Raw genomic sequence first — 19,887 nt, 5'->3', positions numbered from 1 at the left:
TGGTGTGAAGTTGGTTTGAGGATGGCACATGAAAGGCACTGACTGCTACCTCTTATGCTCGCTCTCTCTCTCTCTCTCTCTCTCTCTCTCTCTCTCTCTCTCTCTCTCTCTCTCTGTCTCTCTCTCTCTCTCTCTCTCTCACACACACACACGACTTGGACTTGTACCTAGGATACTAGGGTATCCTGAATGCAAGGCACAGGCTCTACCACTGAGCTATAGTTCTTGTCCTACCATATGTATTGATCACATTTGGGCAGTGGTTCAGAGTCCTACTTTTTAGTCTTGTTTGGTTAGCGTTAGCACTGAAATTTTATTCTACTTTTTTTTTTTTAACCCCCTGCAAAAATGCTGACTTTTCTCCTGACACTAAATCGGGAAAGTGTTGCTTTTCTTCTGAATTTGCAAACCTCTGCTCTGGGGCAGAGATCAAGTTCTGATAACCATAAGCAAACAGTATCTGGGCAGGGCACAGTCACAGTGGCTCAATCTTTTATAATCTCAGGCAGGCAACTCTCTGTGAGTTAGAGACCAGCCTAGTCTATATGGTGCATTCCAAGCCAGTCAGGGCTTCATAGTGAGACCCTATCCAGAAAAAGAAAGAAAGAAAGGAAGGAAGGGAAAACAGTAACAAAAACGAAAAACCCAGTGCCTGGCACTAAGGAGCTGTTTAGTCCTCAGTCAACCCTGGACCAGAGGCCCTCACCTTCATAGGACCAGTTGTTGTTGAAGGTCTGTGTCAAGGCCTGCATCTCTTGCAGCAGGACTGAGTCTGCCTGGGATGAGATTTCTCCTCCATCCTCCTCTTCCAGCACCTCCTCCTCCTCCTCAGGATCTGGGGAATTCTGCATCATTTCTTCGATCTCCTCAATCACCTAAGGTAAAGCAGAAACTCTGTTCCCTCCTGGAGGGGGTGTTCCGGTTCATTTGTGTGGTCAATGGCATTCCTCATTTGTGCTCAGTCTTCATAAATATTGGATAATAATAAAAATAGACCCGATCAAAAGCTTGCATATATTCTGTCTTTAATGTAAAGCACTTTCACGTAAGCCTCTTCCAAGTGCTCCATTTAGATGAGTGCACTATTGGAAACTAGCTACTCTTTCAGGAAATGAGGCAGGGCTGCCAGGAAGTAAACATTTACTTCAGTTTGCTAAGCATTTTGTTTCTAAGTGGGAAAAATATTGTATCTACCCAACTATAACACAGAACCCAGTCCATTAATTGTCACACTTTTTATAATGGGGTGGGTGGGTGGGTGGGGGACGAGGACACACATTCCCAGAACAACCACCCCTAACGAGGAGGAAAAACAGATGTTTCTGGAGAATTCTCCTGGACGGGAAGTGAAGCTGCCCAGGGAAAAGTGAAACTAAAGAAAACAATAAAAGGACAGCCAATATCCGGAGAGCAAAAAGCAGGTAAGAACCCCAGCTCTGAACTTGAACTTGATTGTTGGTGGGGCTTCAGCTCCCTCTAAGTTGAGGGTCAAGATGGATGCTACCAAGTACACCCCCTTCAGCCTCTTCTCCATTAGAAGAATAAAGGCTCTCAGGACCTGGGAGGGGGTGTCCTTCATACCTGATCAGCCGTGAGTAGAGGCTCCTCATTGATGCCAGAGTCATTTTCACTCTTCTCATTGAACTCTTCTTCTTCCTTCTCATGGATCTGAGGGACAAGGGGAAGTGACTTCCTAACCAATGAGATTCTCTGACTGAAAGGTCATTTTAGGCCTCAACCCCCACTGTCTAAAGAGGGAATATGGAGAGGAGGGTGAGTTCCACCTTGTTCCAAATCTGCCCCCATTACCCAGCAGGCATTGCAGGCAAGGCCCAGCCTGGGCTACATGTGATACTATTTCAAAACCAAACAACAATAGAAAAGTCCAGATGCGGATGGCACATGCCTGTAATCCCAGCTCTCCAGAGGCAGAGGCAGGAGAGTGGCAGCAGGTCCAAGGCTAGCCCAAAGCACAGATGAGACCTTGCGGAAAAAAGAAAGGTAGGAAGGAAAAAAAAAAAAGAAGGTCAGGGTGAAGGAAAGGAAAGACAGCAGGGAGGGGAGAGAAAGGGAAGGAAGACAAGGGAAGAAAGAAAAAAGGACAAACCAAAGCCTGAGAAAGACAGTGATAGGAGAACTGTTTAACTCTTTTGTCCTGGGTTTCCCTAAATTCCATAATCCTAAATAAGATTCTAAAAGTTGACAACCTTCGAGACTCTAGAAGATATCTAAGTCCAACAAGGTATGTGTAACAGTTCTGGCTTTGCTGGCCATATTGTAAACTGTTGATGGTCCAGGGGGTATGATCACATCCTGAACACATTCAGTCACCAACCAACCAACCAAGAAGCTTCCCGTGCAGATATCTTGCTAAAAATCATACAGGGGTTGGCAGGACTCAGTTCTTGATCTCTAAGAGCCAACCTGTTCTTTGGTCTGTGCAGCTCTTGCTATTCTAACAGGAAACACTCCATTGAGGGCCCAGCCCCCAAAACCATGCACATCTCCTCTTATCTCTGACTAAAACATTATCATTATATATATATATATTTAAAAACCTATGCAAAAACTCAACATATCTTGAATGCCATCTGTTCTCCAACCTGGAGAAGGGACAAGGCACGGAGGTGAGGGAATCACCAGAGGAGCTGGTGGGCAGATGGCATCATCCATTTCCAAGGTGGAATCCATATGTTTGTGTCTCTGCCAAGACTACCACCTGTGGTAGCCGCTTGTTTCCACAGCTCCCCACCAGGCAGAACAAAACTCCTGGGGCCACATTTTGTTCACAGCTACATTCGCACGGCAGAACTTCCTAAGGGTCAGGTAGTTTCTGGGGGAGAAGCGTGTCTCTTATTGGGAAACGGAGAATTTTCTTTTCTGTAGGAACTATTTTTGTCTCTGATAGCAACATTAGTCCATAGCTTAAATTTGGTTATGAGGGGTTGAAATGAAAGCAATTAAAGCAAAATATGTAGTTAGGTTTGGCGCTATATACTTGTAATCCCAACACTAAAGAGGTTAAGGGAGGCTAGCCTGAGATACACAGTGAGACCCTCTCTCAAAAATAAATAAAAATAAAATAAACAAGTAAAAGATTATGGATATAGCTCAGTGATAAAGGCCTGGATTCCATCACCAGCAACAAAAGAAAGAACCAGGACTACAGTTTGGTGGTGGAGCACTTGCCTAGGAAGTGCACATTGCTCCCCTGAGGCAGAAGATAGGAACACCAAGGTCATCTTCACTGAGGCAGGAGATAGGAACGCCAAGGTCATCTTCATACCATTTCTACACTGGAAGTTCAAGGCTTGAGCCACAGGACTCCAATGCCAAGCACACGAGAAGGGAGTGCTTACACTTTCTGAACTGCGGCCACCCACTTCACTGATTTAATATTGCACCTTTGACCTAGATCATCTTCCTCCCCAAGGTTCCCCCAGGTCCGGAGGTGGGTGCAGCTCAGGGATTGTAAGGGAAGAGAGGCTCCAAAGGGCTATTCAACAGTTAAGGAAGCCCAGCTGCGGCCTGAGTGATTGCTCTTTGCTGTTGCTCCCTCAGGCACAAAGCTTGTGGGGCTAAATTGTTAGAATAAGGCAAAGAGATCTGAAAGTCAGTGGCAAGCTTCTGGAAGCCACTGTGTGAGCATTGTCGCTGTTTGTTTTCTTTGTTCTCAGAAATGTGCGATGGGAAAATAAATAAATAAATAAAAAGCTCAACACATACAATGCACCGAGACCGAGAGCTTTGGCTTCTCCCTTTTGCATCTTGCTATCTCTGTCCAATCACAGGCTTCACCACATCCACCCTGTCTCACCTCGACCTGGTTCCATCAAACCTGTGTTACTTTCTCAACCGTCCAGACTCTGCTTTGCCCTGACAGCTTCTGTCACTTCTCAATAAACCCTTTCCTTTCACACTGGCTGTTTACAAACTCCAGACTTACCCCTCAAATCTAGTATCTAAAGCAAAAAGCTTAACTGAACAAGAGAGGAGAAGGATTTTGGAAAGCGACAGCACTGAATGCAGTGGCATCCCTTATTCCTGCTATGACACAGATATAAAAGTCACTTCCACCTGGTGTGGTGGTGCACGCCTTTAATTCCAGCACTCAAGAGGCAGACAGAGCTCTGAGTTCAAGGCCAGCCTGGTCTACAAAGTGAATCCAGGACAGCCAGGGCTGTTACACAGAGATGCCTGTCTCAAAAAGCCAAACTCCCCCCCCCCCAAAAGTCACTTTCTTGCCTACCCATGTGGCAATGAGAAAGGTACTTGCCAAAAATGATTCACAGGCTTGTTACTAGGTATCCATTGCCTTGTGAACTGTTATTTCTGTACTACCAAGTAGGTGAGGCTTTTGTGAGTAAAAAACTACCCATCCAAGGTCCTTCTTCCTAGAATCAAGAAGACCTAGATCCAGAACAGGAGCTGACCACAGCAAGCTTTTCTTCATCTTGTTTGGAGGAAAAGGTGTGTGTCAGGACTGCCAGCAAGCAATACAAAGCTGGAAACTAACGTTGAGCCTGTAGTGCTTAGATTTGGTTGTGCAGCAGTCGCCTCGAGGATTCAGAGACTGTCAGGTTCTTGTGTCTGACAACTATAAGCTAGGCCCTTCTACTAAAGCATTGCAGTCCATCCTGTCCCTAGAAAATAAAGGACGTCTACTTCATATTTAGTGCTTTACATGTTCCCCAACCTACCTCCACTGACTCAAACATGTGGTTGTTGCAATAATGTTAAGATAACAAAGATATATTTATTTTTTTAACCTCCAGGACAAAAAAATAAATAAATAAGGTAGAAAACAAATAAAGAAACCCAACAGTATGTGCTCAGCCCAAGGAAAGGGCACTATGTCTCTTTTGTACTGTGGACAACCAGGAACCATCTGTGTGGGCTAAGTCAAGGGCTCTGTATTCTCGTGGCAAGATGCTCTAGTGCATTTGGTCAACAAACACTTACTGAAAGAATTAATGAGCAAAGGACAGAGAGAGGACTGAAGGACAGTGCAGTGAGTCCTAGCCTCAGTCCCACCTCCAGATAACACAGTCTCTTCATTGCCTGAGGAACAGAGAGGTGGATCTCCCTGTCCTGGACCTCTGCATCCCCTTGTCTTAGAGTCAGTCACTATCTGCTATCGAGTAAAGGTTACAGGGGTCAAAAGATGGTCTTCTCTGTCGTAGCCGAGAACAGAATAGAGTGATTCATTAAAAGCCCAACCAGAGTGGATAATTGTTAAATATTGCTATCTTTAATATAATTCAAGAATATCATCTTGACCTAAACTGTAAGTGCACACTTATTCACCAAGCTATATACAGCTAAGCTCTGGTGGGCCTCTAAGTGGAGCCCCACAGTCTTTCCTGAAGTTCCCACATTATACAACTATTTAAATCACTTCCTGTTCCCATTTATTTGTAGTAGAAGGAAGGCACAGCAGAATGTTATACACACAACTACTTCTTCTTCCTCCCTAGACCCTAACAAAATGAGAGTAAATGGATTTAAGAAAAAGACTATCACGCGGGGCAACAAAGAGGGTGCTGGGAAGCAGCTTCTGGCCCAGGGGCTGGAGAGCCATTGCCCTCTGCAAGTTGAGCTTTAAACGTAGAGGATTCACACTGAGGACGTTGGCAACTGGGCACCTGGAGCCCTCGGATTGGCAGTGTGAGTGGGCTAACACGATGAGGGCTTGCTGGGGTGCTTCCTCGAGGCAGCCACAGCCTCGAAAAGCTGCTACAATCCTGTCCCCCTCAGCAGAGCTGGTGGCTTCACTGACAACTTGACAATGGTCATTGACAACTTGACAGAGTAATGGCGGGGGCGGGGGCAGGGGCATGGGGAGGCAGTGTGTGTTGGGGAGGGTGTCTTACAGAAACAGAGGAAGTGACAATCTGCACGCTCATCAGAGAGAGTCCAGCCTCCATGCAAGACACTGGAGGAATTTCTAATCACCGACACATGCCAGCTCTCGGGCTCTCCAAGCAAAAAGATGGATCCTTTGACCACTCAAATGTACTCAGTGTAGCCTGGACAGAGTCAAGTTCTAACCCCACAGAAAGAGCTCAGTCTTCTGGTGCCTCACTTTTAAACACAAAAAGATGAAGCCAGCCCTGGTGTCACATGCCTGTGATCCCCATCACTCAGGAGACTGAGGCAAGAGGATCTCCAGGGGTTTGAGGCCAGCCTAAATTACATGGTAAACTCCAAGCCAGCCTAGATTGCATAGCAAGACCCTGCCTCACAAAAACAAAAGCAATATTGTTGTGGTTTAAATGTAAAACTTCCCCAATAAGGGGCTCTACCCCTCTTCCCATAGCAGCTACACATCTGGACAAAATCTATGAAGCAATTGTTTCCAGGCACTGGATGCAGGCAGTGCAAGGCTGTGTAGACTGGAAAGAAACAAGAAAAATTCAGATTCACCTAAAAGTTTAAGAATACCAGAAGTGGTAAAAGTAGCAAAATATGTATTTGCTTGCTTTGGAATTTTATTTGTTTCTGTTGCTATGTTGAGATAAGGTCTTTACATCCTGAAACTCACTAGGCTAGCTAGCCAGGCTGGCCTTGAACTCTCAGCCTTCTCTTGCCTTTGCCACCTGAGTGCTGGGTTGGCAGTGTTAGAATGATCAGCCTGAGGGGGAAAAATTATCTTTTTTTTTTTTTTTTTTTTTTTTTGCTTCTGTCAGAAATGTCTTTTTGTGTTGTGGAGTATAAAATATAAGTCAAAATAAAATACCATGATAATAGCACAAGAATGGAGGGAATAAATTTCAAGTTTCAGATTTTATCAGAAGAGGCAAAATATGTCTTCTAAATAGACTTTGATAACTGAAAAATGTGCAATGTGATGTCTGGGGAAATACTCTAAGAATACCAAGAACATGCTTGCACAGGTTTGTAATTCCAGAGACCTAAGAGGCTGAGCAGGAGAATTTAACACCTGGAGAGAGCTTTGTCACCTTAGTGAGACCCTCCTACTTTCTTCTCAAATCAAACCAAACCAAACCACAGCACTCAGGAGGCAGAGCCACTCGGATCTCTGTGAGTTCAACTAGCCCAGTCTACATAGTAAGTTCCAGGACAGCCAATGCTGCATAGTAAGACCTTGTCTTTTTGTTTGTTTGTTTGTTTGTTTGTTTGTTTGTTTGTTTTCTTCTGAGACAGGGTTTCTCTGTATAGCCTTGGCTGTCCTGGACTCACTTTGTAGATCAGGTTGGCCTTGAACTCACAGAGATCCACCTGCCTCTGCTACCCTGAGTGCTGGGATTACAGGCATGCACCATTGAACCCAGCAAGACCTTGTCTTGAAAACCTAAAACAAGCAAACAAAAAGGTGACGAGGTATAGACAAATGTCCATTACAAGGGACAAAATGGATTGCAAAAGAAATGTGAGAAAAGGAATTAGGAAAGCTAGAGGAGGCTGGAGAAATGGCTCAGCAGTTCAGAGCACTGGGTGCTCTTCCAGAGGACCCAAGTTTGATTCCCAGCACCCACATGTGGCTCACCGTCACCTGTAACTCCAGTTCTAGGGGATCCAATACCTTCTTCCGGCCTCCTTGGGCACCAGGCATGCAAGTGGTGCACAGATATAAAATAAAATTTAAGCCGGGTGTGGTGGCGCACGCTTTTAATCCCAGCACTCAGGAGGCAGAGGCAGGTGGATCACTGTGAGTTCGAGGCCAGCCTGGTCTACAAAGCGAGTCCAGGACAGCCAAGGCTACATAGAGAAACCCTGTATTGAAAAACAAATAAAATAAAATAAAATTGAAAAGCAAAAGAAAGGAAGAAAGAAAGCTGGAGATATGGCTCAGTGTTTAAGAGCGCTAGGTGCAATGCCAGGCACCCACATGACAGCTAACAGACAACTGTAATTGCAGTTCCAGGGTATCTAATAGCTTTTTTTTTTTTTTTTTTTTTTGGCCTCTGCAGGCACCAGGCACCTAAGTAGGACACAAACAAACATGCAGGCAAAATGGCCATACAAATAAACAATTCTTTTTAAAAATTAAAAGGCAACTGAGAAAATAAATCAACTAAAAATATAAACAATATAGAAAAACCAATGAAACCAAAAATGTTCCCTAAATAAAATTGATAGAAGTGATAAGCCCCATAGAGAGGGAGAGAAAGAACACAAAATCGTGCTGTCAGGAACAAGAAAGGAAATTCATTACAGACCTCGCAAACACGACTACAAAACGGAAAATTACAGAGTCTGTAAGTCTGACTACTCAGCAGGCAGGAGCTCAGCAAGTAAAAGCTCTTACAGTCAAGCGTGACGAGCCGAGTTCAACACCCAGAAACCACACGGTGGAAGGAGAGATTCTCTCAAGCTGTTCTTTGGCCTCCACACATGCACCATGTCACACAGTCCCACCCCAACACACAAAATAAATAAGCAAATGTAAAACTAAAGTTTAAAATAAAAGAAGATTATAGACAAATTCATGGTTAATACTTTCAATGATAGATTAAATGGATAAGTTCCTTGAACTATGTGACTTATGATTCAGGGGTCCAGGGAGACAGCTCGGTGCGAGATGTGCTTCTCTGTAAAAGCACGAGGACCCGGATTAAAATCCCCAGCATCCGTGTAAGAAGCTGGGCATGGTGTGTGTACCTGGGATCTCAGTGATGACAGGGGATGGAGACAGAGGGGCTCACCCGGCCAGCCAGTCTACCAGAATCCAGGTTCAGTGAGAGACCTTGGCTCAAAAATTAATGTGGAGAGCAATGGAAGAAGATATCTAACGTGGGCCTTTAGCCTCTGTACACACACACACACACACACACACACACACACACACACACACTCATGGAAAAAAATAGAAAATCTGAAGACTTATCTTTGTCTCTTTAGGAAATTCAATTCATAATAACAGGGGTTGGAGAGATAGAGCACCCAGACGTTAAGAGCACTCACTCTTCTTCCAGAGGACTTAAATTCAGTTTCCAGCACCCATGATGCGTGGCTCCCAACTGCAGGCAACTCTAGCTCCAGGGCCAAGCTGTCTCCTACCCTCTGGCCTACATGAGGACTTGCACACACACACACACACACACACACACACACACACACACACACACACACTAACCTTCTACAGGAAAATAATCCAGGCCCAGGTGGTTTTCATTGCAGTAGCCCATCAAACGTTTGAGGTGTAAACAATACCATCTAAGACAAAGCAGGACAACATGCAGCTCACTTCATGGCCTTATGTTGTGTAGCTATTTGCTCTGAATTCAAACATTCCCTTTCAGGGGGAAGAGACTCACAAGAATCTGGAACTAAATAAAAAATACCCTAAGAAATAAATGATATTTGCAAGACTCAGGAAGTTCCCCAAACTTACAAGAGTCACAAGGTTCCTCCCTAAGGTCATATAATCAGTAATAATTGTTGTAAAGGGGAGACTCTAGTTGTGCAGGGACTTCCAAGGATGCAGTTGCCTTTGTCACCCATGCCCCTGTAACTAGCACCAATAAATTCACTGCTTCACTAAGTTAGACTTGGATATAATAATTTCTTTGGTTTATTAGTGTGCTGGCTTGAATAAGTATGGGCCCCAAAGACTCATGAGTTTGAATGCTTGGCCCATAGGGAGTGGCGTTATTAGAAGGTGTGAAATAGGTGTGGCCTTGTTGGAGGAAGTAAGGCACTGTGAAGGTGGGCTTTGAGGTGTTATACATGGTCAAGCTATGCCCAGTGAGGTACACACTATCTCCCACCTGCCTTCAGATCAAGATGTAGAACTCTTGGCTCCGCCAGCACCATGTGTGCCTGCATGCCGCCATACTTCCCACCATGAACATAATGGACTAAACCTCTGAAACCGTAAGCCAGCCCCAAAGTAAATGGTTTCTTTTATAAGAGTTACTATCATCATGTTGTCTCTTTACAGCAATAAAACCCAAACTAAGACAGTCACCAATGCCCTATCTGGAATAAATAGACTTTATTCACGTCTCCTTAGAAAACGCGACAAAGCCAGTTATGGTGGTGCACGCCTTTAATAATCCCAGCACTCAGGAGGCAGAGGCAGGTGCCTCCCTGTGAGCTCGAGGCCAGCCTAGTCTACAAAGTGAGTCCAGGACAGCTAAGGCTACACAGACAAGGTTACCTTATCTCAAAAAAAAGAAAAGAAAAAAAGAAAAAAAAGTCACAAAACATAGCAAAACAAGCAATACAGAGAGAGAGACAGAGACAGAGAGAGGAGAGAGAGAGAACTGAGCATGTTGGCCCATAGCCTATTAAAATCTCTTTCCATAGAAGCTAAAATAGGAAGGCTAGAAGTTTGGACGTCAGCCTAAGCTGCAAAGTGAGTTCCAGGCCAACCTAGACTACATAGTAAGATCTGATCTCAAGCAAACAGCAAAAATACTAACAAACAACAATAAGTACTAGTGAGGAATCAAACAGTCAGAGTTTATAACCTGGGAAATTATTTGCCCGTTCCTTAAAAGTTAAATATATACCTGCCATATGGCTTAGCCTTCCAGACCCTCAGGTTAAAAAAAAAATTGCAAGCACATATCCTTACAATAATGCAGGTGTATCCATGCAATTGACTACTCTTTATCAATAAAAAAGAAAGAAAATAAATTTATCTTTAAAACTGGTTGCTACTATACAGTAGAAAACAACAAGTTAAGGCCCTCTTGTTTGATCTTTGAAAACCTATATAAATGTGTCACTTTCATTTTAACAAAGCTCAAATCATCCTCTTTGCAGTCATGGTTCAACAGTGTCTATGATTCAATTACCTATTTTAGTCACAAGGGCAAGCATGAACAGATAGGAAAACAAACAACTGATTCTTGGCAAGGTCCACAAAGTGGAAGATTACAAGCCCTGGTGAAATTGAGACCACCCAGCTGTGTGCATATAGCATACCATAGGTGCTTGGTTAGCCAGGCTAACAGAGAAATTCAGAGTACTGGTTGACTTGTTAAGTCATTTAAACTAGAGTCATCTAGAGTGTTTCTATTGTAGTAAAGCCAGATGATAAAGGAAGATGAAATAAAGCACCCTCCCTCCATCCATTTTTATCCCCTGTTCTGTGCTCAGGCTACCCTTCCCACAGTCTTTCAGCTCTCTCAGGACTACCAGGCCCCTTGAGGGGAATCTGCAATTTAGGATGGACTACAACAACCTATCTTATATACCCATTGGCTTAATTCACAAAATAATCTGGAAAAACGGCCCGAGAGATAACAAAACAAAGCCTCTGGCATCAGAAGAATCTCATTTGATTTCTGTAACTAGACTCATTGATTATTGGTATTGATTATTTGTTTTAAGTAACTGCAAGATACTATACACACATGTGCAGCAAGAGAAAATGCAGTCAGGAGTTCAAAGAAGACCCAAGACCCAGGTTCCAGTGTCACTGTTGAGTGGGCTTGCAGTAAATCATAGCCTTGAAGTCGCTGTCTTGCCTGCCAATGAAGCCTTGAAGTCCTGAGTATTCCGTATTGTTTATAATTAGAAAACTTAAAAAGGATAAGCAGCCACTTTTTCAGCAAGTCAGCCAAATGCCAATCCCTTAGCTTAGCTATTTTGAGCAGCAATCTACAGATAGAGTACCCAATCAGAGACATCTGCATCCTGCTCTTTTACTTGGGACCAATTGGTGTGCTCTCTGGAAGATGTGCTCTACCACCGTATCAGCTGCTTGAAAAATCATCATTTGCTGAGTCCCCAGAATGGTGCCAGCACTTCCTCTGTATGAAACTGTCATTTTTTTTCTTCACAGCTGAAACTAGAAAGCAAAACAGGTAGAAATGTTCTTTTAACATGAATAAAGCTGTTAAGTGATTTAACTCTTTGCTATTGAGGATACCTCTTGACCATTGTGTAGCCATCCTCAGTGTTAGTGTATGTCTTCCGGCAGCCTATCACCCCTCAATTTTTGCTGAAACTCTAACCTCCAAAGTGACAAGGGAGGCAGCACGTTGGGTGCTTAGATATTGCAATATTCATGAATGGTAATAATTCCTTCTATTGTTGTTGTTTTGTTTTGTTTTCAAGAAAGAGTTTTTCTGTGTAGCCCTGGCTATCCTGACTGGCCTTGTAGAGCAGGCTGGCCTTGAGATCTGCCTACTTCTGTCTCCTCAACTGCTAGGATTACAGGCATGTGCCACTATTGCTCGGTCAGTATTAACTCCTTATAAAATAAATCCAAGGGACATCTTTGTCACTTCAACCATGTGTGGACTTCACAAGAAAGTGCCACCTCACTCAGAGGAAGGTGAAGCAGGCTATCTGGATGAGACCTAATAGGCTGTGATCATATGGTAGGGGAGGAGGTCCCTGTCTGTCACAGGTCTAGAGAAGAGGAGTAGGGTGAAAGAGGGAGGGAGGGTGAGGGGATAACAATCGGGATGTAATCTGAATAAATTATTTTAAAAAGAAAAAAATGAAGAAAAAAAGTACCACCTATGAGCTGAAACTGTGCCAGGAATTGTGCCCTCCCCACACTGAATCTGCTGGCAACTTGATCTTAGACTTCCAGTCTCTAGAACGCTGAGAAATGTCTATTCCTTATAAGCACTCAGTCAGCTCTGCTGACTAAAATATCATTCACTTTACGTATATAGTCAGCCACAAGGAGCAATCTGGATTTTCTGAGAGACTATAGTCCACTCAAAAGAAGTATCCAGCCTCCTTTTTAAAAAGCTTTCTTTTTTTTTAAAGTGTGTGCACGCATGTCTATTTGAGTGCATGGCATTTGTATGAGGGTGACCACAGAGACCAAAGTAGACATCAGATCCCTTGGACCTGGAGTTACAGGTGAGTGTAAGCCATCTGACATGGGAGTTAGGGACTGACTCCACAATAGCATCAAGTCCTCTTAACCACTGAACCATTTCTCCAGCCCCACTGAAGCCCTAAGTTATCCTCAGCACTAGAAAACAAAACAAAAACAAAAGAAAACCATACAATACCTTCCCAACCACTGGGTAGCCATTTTACCTGAGTCTTACCTCTAGCCACCAGGCTGCCAGACCCACCAGTGCTTGCTCAAAGCATGTACTTCTGATGGGACTGTGCAGTATGTTATAGATGGCGAAACCTAATTCTTGCCGAGTGGTGGCGGCGCACGCCTTTAAGCCCAGCACTCAGGAAGCAGAAGCAGATAGATCTCTGAGTTTTAGGCCAGCCTGGTCTACAAAGTGAGTCCAGGACAGCCAGGGCTGTTACACAGAGAAACTCTGTCTTGAAAAAAACAAAACAAAGAAAAAAACTCAAAAAACAAAAACCTGACTCTTTTTTAAGTTTTATTTAATTAATTTATTCAGATTACAACTCAATTGTTATTCCCTCACTTGTATCCTCCCATTCCTCCCTCTCTCCCACTTTCACCCTCCCCCACTATATGGTCATAGGCTGTTCGGTCTCATCTTGGTAGCCTGCTTATCCTTTCTCTGAGTGCCATCAGGCCTCCTCATGAAGGGGAAGTAGTCAAATATGGGGTACCAGAGTTCATGTCAGAGTCAGTCCCCGCTCTCCACACAGCTGTGGAGAATGTCCTGTCCATTGGCTTGATCTGAGTAGGGGTTCAATGTTTACTGCACATATTGTAAAACCTGATTCTTTAAAAGGGTTTTGTTTGTATATCTGTTTTGTTTCGTTGTGTTTGTTTGTTTGTTTGTTTGTTTTTTCTAAGACAGGGTTTCTCTGTGTAGCCTTGTCTGTCCTGGACTCACTTTGTAGACCAGGCTGGCCTTGAATTTACAGCAATCTGCCTGCCTCTGCCTCCCAGAGTACTGGGATTACAGGTGTGAGCCACCACACCTGCCTTTTTTTTTTTTTTAATTTTCACCAAAAAGAGCCATTCCTGGGTTGATCGATGTCCCTCGATGCTGTGTCTCACTCTGTAGTCTAGGCTTGCTCAAATTCATTGCAATCCTCCTTCATCAGTCCCTGAGTGTTGGGATCATAAGTGTGCCACTTGTATGCCTGGTTACCTGACTTTTTTTTTTTTTTTAATTATTTGAAGGGAAGCCGGTAATGGTCAATCTTCTCCAATTTGCCATGCAGGTCATAATACACAGATCAGCAGTAGACTTCTGTGGGCTGGGAGTGTGGTCACTGGCAGTGTGCTTAAAATGTGCGAGGTCCTGGTTTCCAGCCCCAGTACCACAAAGGAACATGAAGAAGGGAGGAGCCTGGGAAAGGGGGTATCCATTCTTACTCTTTCCAGGCATAACCACCCCAATTACCTCAGACACACTGGGTATCTTTCCTACCTTATACGTTATCCTTCTCAACAGCGTGTCAGAGACATTGAGGCTGGTGATGCTATGTTCGCGACAATGACTCTGAACAACTGCTCTGGGAGGCCATTAAGTGGTTGGGCATTTTTTTCCCGTGCTGGATTCCACATCTTTCCAATCCTGACTAAACAGGGGGCCCCAGAGAGGTACCTCAGTGTCAGAGCTGTTGCCATTCAGAGCCTCAATGTTTGGATCCCTCCAGTCTTCTGAGAGTGAAGGGATGTAATTGTCTGTCAGAGCATCCCAAACCCTGTAAACAAAGAAAAGCTCTCATTAGCACACATCTGCGGCCAGACCCCGCCTGGAGGAAGGAAGAGCCGGGCCAGGCAAGAGAGAGGCTGCTGTGTGTGCCAGGCTGAGGTCATCTGCCTTCCAGCATGCAGGGGCAGCAGTTGAAAGACAGAATTAGAGGCATGTTCAGAGGAGAAATCCGTGAGCACGGGGCCCTGTCCAGAGGCTTCAGAAGGAAAGGTGCCAGGTTTTGATTAGAAATCAGTCTGCCCCCCAACCATACAGTTTATTTTTGAGCCTCAGAAGTACCCATAGTCAGAGAGAATCAAAGGGTAGAGGAATGGACTGGGCAGACTCCCTGACTGAGTCTCGTTAAGACTGGGTGGCACATTTCAACTTCAGAGGCCTCCACTCTTCCACAGGAATCGGCTCCTTGATATCTAATGTAGGCAAGAGGATAACACCAATATTGGAACCGCTCACTTCTTTCCCAAAATGCTCTAGGGAGCCCACAGTGACACAGCCCTGCCTTCTTCTTATGTAGCGTTTAAAGGTGCTGTGTTTCCATTACAGATACTAAGGCAAACGTACAAAACAAAAACACCCTGGCATGGGGACACTCTAACCCAAGCATCACTCAGGAGGCAGAGACAAGCAGATCTCTATGAGTTTGAGGCTAGTCCGCTCTACATATTAAGTTCCGAAGCAGGATGGGGGAGGGGGTGACTTTTTTAAAATTCTGAAGTTGCCAGGTATGGTGTCTCAAAAAACAACAACAACAACAATGATGACAACAACAACAAACAAACAAAATTCTGAAGTCACAAACATATGAGGAAAATAAGTGAATAAACAGGCACCTGAGCACAGATGCTTGAAATCAAATACATAACAATAAGTAATTCGTAAAATCAGGGCTGGTATAAGATATGTGGGTGAGCCAGGCGTGGTGGCACACGCCTTTAATCCCAGCACTCGGAAGGCAGAGGCTGGTGGATCGCTGTGAGTTCGAGGCCACCCTGGTCTACAAAGGGACTCCACAACAGCCAAGGCTACACAGAGAAACCCTGTCTCAAAAAACAAAAACAAAAACAAAAACAAAAACAAAAGATATTTGGGTGTATTTTTAAAAGATTTTTTTGCTGAAAAATATTGTATATAACTGGTAATTAATTAAAGAAAAACCTCATGAAACAATTTATTGATGGAGGAGGCATCTGTTCAATATTTTCCCACCGTACAAGAAAGCACTTTGAGGGAATAAAGTCATCAAGTGTTGATGAGACAGCCACTCAGCATGATTTCAGAGCTGTTTCCTGTGTGTGTGCTTGTGTGTTGTGTTGTGTATGTATGGGTGAATCCATCTTGTGTGTGTGTGTGTGAACTAGAGAACACTTTGGGTATCTTCTATTGCTCTTCACCATGCTTCTGAGGCAAGTCTCTTGCTGAACTATTTTGGCTAGGCTTGCAGGCTAGCAAGTCCTCCATGACCTCCCTGTCTCTGCTCCTGGAACACTAAGGTTCCAGATGAACTCGGCCAGTGCAGCCAGCTTTTTACATGAGTGTGGAACCCCAAACTCAGGTCCTCATGCCCGCCCGTGCAGCAAGCACTGCACCCACTAAGCCATCCCACCTGCCCCAGAGCCTGCTTTATAAACCATGGATGCTATCCAATTACTATCAGGCACCATTAAAGCTGTATAAATGCAAGTCCTGCTGGCTGCATTGTGGAACCAAGAAGAAAATCTGACTTGCTAACTCAAAGGAAAATGCTCCAACCACTACACCCACCGGAAAGGTCATGGGCCTGTGCTACATCAGTGCTTTGGGAATGAACACGCCTTCAGCTGTGTCCCCGCAGGAAATGCTGGAGAAGTGAGAGGCAGAGAAGTCCAAAATAGGCTGTGTCCTTTGTTCCTGAAGGGAAGATGGGACTGTAAAGGACTGCATACTTTCTGTTGACCTTGAGACCACTTAACTCCAGAAAGTGACTGCTGGGGGCTTTTCTCCGCTGAGCGTTTACACTATGCTGTTGTCTAGTTTTATTCTGAAGACAGAGTTTCACCAAGTATCCTTGGCTGGCCTGGAACTTGCTGTGTAGACCAGGCTGGCTGGAAACTCGGAGACCCGCCTGCATCTGGGATTAAAGATGTGTCCCATCACTCTCTGCAATGACCCTGGATTTCAATGTTAATTCTGGGTTCTAGGCAACTACCCAACCCTGCACATCCTGAAGATTTCAAATCATCTTCGTTTTTCCTTCCCACTTCTTCCTTTTTATCCTTTCAAGTATATGAATGACCTTTAGGAAAAAGCTCCTCCTGTCTCTTGCATGCCCTTCCCATAGTCACTCAGGGGCCCTAATATTACCAACAGCCAGTTCACTCTTATTACAAAGCTCCCGGGCCTGGACTTCTTCTAAGCTCTATGTGAGGGTTGACCCATTCACAACTCACAATTCTCAAGGCTGTTGCTTATGAGAAAAACCTAGATTACAGTAACAATCACACTGCCGAAATTAACACTTTCACAAATGGGGGAGGTGGCCTTTGAGTTTAGGCTACACAGCAGCAAATCCATACTCCTACCCTCAATTTCAACTCTTTATGCTTCAGTATATGGCGGACATTGGTGTAGGCATCAAAAGAATAATCAAATTACAAGCTGGAGCAGCAAGTTAGACAGGAGTTGTAAGAGCGAAGTCCCCAGTGACATTGTCTTGGTAGGGGAACAGGGTATTCCAGGACTTCTATGGGGATCTCTAGCCCATGGGGACATCCAAAGAAGCTAAAGACAGAGCACAACTGCCAGCCACAAGAACAGAGAAGCCAGCCTGGTGCGGTGGCGCACGCCTGTAATCCCAGCACTTAGGGAGGCAGAGGCAGGAGGAGTTCGCAGCCAGCCTGGTCTACAAAGTGAGTCCAGGACAGCCAAGAGAAACCCTGTCTCGAAAAACCAACCAACCAAACAAACAGAGAGAATGGAGAAGCCAGTGATAGTGGTGGTGGGATGGGGGAAGTTTCTGTTTAGAAGGGAATGTGAAGAGCTTTCCACCACGAGATTATATATCATCCTAACAAAGGTTCTTGGGAGTGGATATACTCCCTTTTATGCAATTTTGCTTTTTGAGACAAGGCCTCACTGTGTAGCACTGGCTATCCTGGAACGGGCGATATAGACTAGGCTGGCCTCAAACTCACCTGAAAGCGGGGTACGGTGGCTCATGTTTATGATCCCAGCACTAGGGGAGGCTATGGGAGGATTGCTACTAACTAGCTCAGTTCAATTGGGCTACAAGTGAGATCTTGTCTCAAAGAACCAAGAGAAGAAAAGATACGCAGAAAAAGAACCTTTCCTCTGACCATGGGGATCAAGAAAACAAATGGAATCTTGGGTGTCATGGCTGCCTCGTGGTAAGAACCCAGACAACCCGGTTTATCTTGCTTGCCTGATAGGTGAGAGTGAGGGGAACATGCAACCTCTCCCTGCTGCTGCCTCCCGAGTGCTGGGATTAGAGGCCACCACACCTGGCTAAGAATTAAAATCTTACTTCTCAGGGACAAGGATGAGGATGTAACCCAGTAATAAGGTATTTATTTGTGTTGGCCTGGTTCCAACCATGAATCCCCTTGTTTTGATTTTTGGGCTTCTACTCTTCATCTCTAATTCCACTCAAAATACTTCCAATTTATTGATGGATGAAACATCCCTCTGAATACTAATCCCGAGCAAGTTATCACAATAACACTAGCAGAGACTTACAACCAGGTTAGACCTTGAGTCTAGCCTTCGCTTAGTCACAACCCCACAGCTGAAAGACCCGGATTGCGTCTGCAAAACAAAAGTGTGCAGTGTGATCCTGGTTTTATTTTGAGTTTCCCAGGGGCTCTCGCTCCACCAAGTGCTTACAACGTGCAGTGTCCGTTTCTCTCTTCCTCTCCTTCTACTCCCCATGTCTTCTGCTACCTCTAGGTCAGCAGTTACCCAACCCTTAGCTGCAGCACCAATGAGGCAGTCAAGGCAAAAAAGGCTTGCCGAGAAAGCCCAGTGATCCCACGTGGTGGTAATTAGTGTTGAGCGGCCTCTGCTAATGTGCCAGCAGGGAACACAAGCGGCTCCCTGGGCTCTTTACCTTTAAGAGGCAGATGGATGCAAAGAGATGATTAGTTGGAAGCAATACAATAGGAACTCGACTCACTTTAAAATGACATTTGCAGAACATGTCCTGGGTGAGGAAAGAAACCAGGCTCGCTGCAGGTCTTCAGGCCTGCTTCATCAAGATTGAGCGCTGGAGATTTCAAAAAATGGGGACCCAGGCAATATGCTAGAGGTAAGTGACTTGGCTGAGGTCACCAAGAGAATATGAAAATGAGGACTCGTAGTCTCTGTGTTTCTAGTTCATTCCTTGGTGCACTAAAGAGAAAACACTCTCTCTAATAAAGCCCAGTAGCCTCTCTTGTTCTTACTTACAGAAGCTCAGCAGGCTACAACTGGCACAGATTTTTGAAAGAATCCATTGGAAACATTAAAACTGAATGGAAACATACAACCCACTGGTCATAGCTCTAGTCACCAGAGTGAAATGTAGGATCAGGAACTCAGGCTAGCATTAATTAAAGAGAAAAGAATGGCCTAGAAATACAATGCACAGACCTACAAGGTTAGTTATTATTACTCATCCAGCTCATCCAGTCGTATATATTCTATTTAAAAAACACTACTTGATCACTCACTACACACTAAATCCTGCAGGGGGGGAGGGGTACTTACTAGTGAATAAGACCGTGTACAGCCTCTGTATTTTCAGACAGGCAGCACCATCTCTTTTCTTTTCTTTTTTCTCTTTCTTTTTTTCTTATTTGAGACAGGGTTTCTGTATGTAGCCCTGGCTGTCCTGGAACTCACTCTGCAGTGGTCTCACCTCAAACTCACAGAGATCCGCCTGCCTCTGCCTCTCAAGTGCTGGGATTAAAGGCGTGCGCCACCATGCCAGGCAACCCTGTCTATTTCCAAATCATCGAGGAAGCCTTTCCCTCACCAGGATGCTCTAGAATGTATTTCTTACTGGGTTATTATGGGTGGCTCCTTCTATTCCAGGCCACAAATAAGAAGGGGAACCTGGGAAGTAGACCAGAGGCAGCATAGTTGTGTAGCATATACAAAGCCCCAGCTTAAAGACTTGCATGGGTGGGGAGCACAGCTGGTCCCAACAAAGCAACTACTTGACAGTGTGTGTGTGTGTGTGTGTGTGTGTGTGTGTGTGTGTGTGAGAGAGATTTCTAAAAAAAGAATTGGTGCATATTTTATCTGTATCAGAATTCATGCATTTTCTTCTAAATCTCCAGGTGACTACAGAGGGACAGCTAGAGAG

The 19,887-nt window shown here is 44.6% G+C and overlaps 1 protein-coding gene across 3 annotated transcripts in view; it reads right to left on the bottom strand.

Moving 5' to 3' along the window:
• FEZ1 (fasciculation and elongation protein zeta 1) overlaps positions 1–19,887 on the bottom strand; it is a 123,215-nt gene that overhangs the window by 15,789 nt on the left and 87,539 nt on the right. For all 3 annotated transcript variants that reach the window (XM_084782219.1, XM_084782218.1, XM_084782217.1), the window contains 3 exons: positions 14,436–14,535; positions 1,582–1,668; positions 707–875 (listed from right to left, as the gene is read on the bottom strand). In XM_084782219.1, the coding sequence (XP_084638345.1) occupies positions 707–854 (148 nt within the window). In that variant the 5' untranslated portion in view covers positions 855–875; positions 1,582–1,668; positions 14,436–14,535. The remainder of the gene's footprint in view (positions 1–706; positions 876–1,581; positions 1,669–14,435; positions 14,536–19,887) is intronic.

The sequence above is a fragment of the Acomys minous genome (assembly GCF_964271855.1).
Source record: "Acomys minous genome assembly, chromosome: 5".
In the NCBI taxonomy this organism is placed as follows: Eukaryota; Metazoa; Chordata; class Mammalia; order Rodentia; family Muridae; genus Acomys; species Acomys minous.
This window is presented reverse-complemented; position numbering and strand designations above follow the sequence as displayed.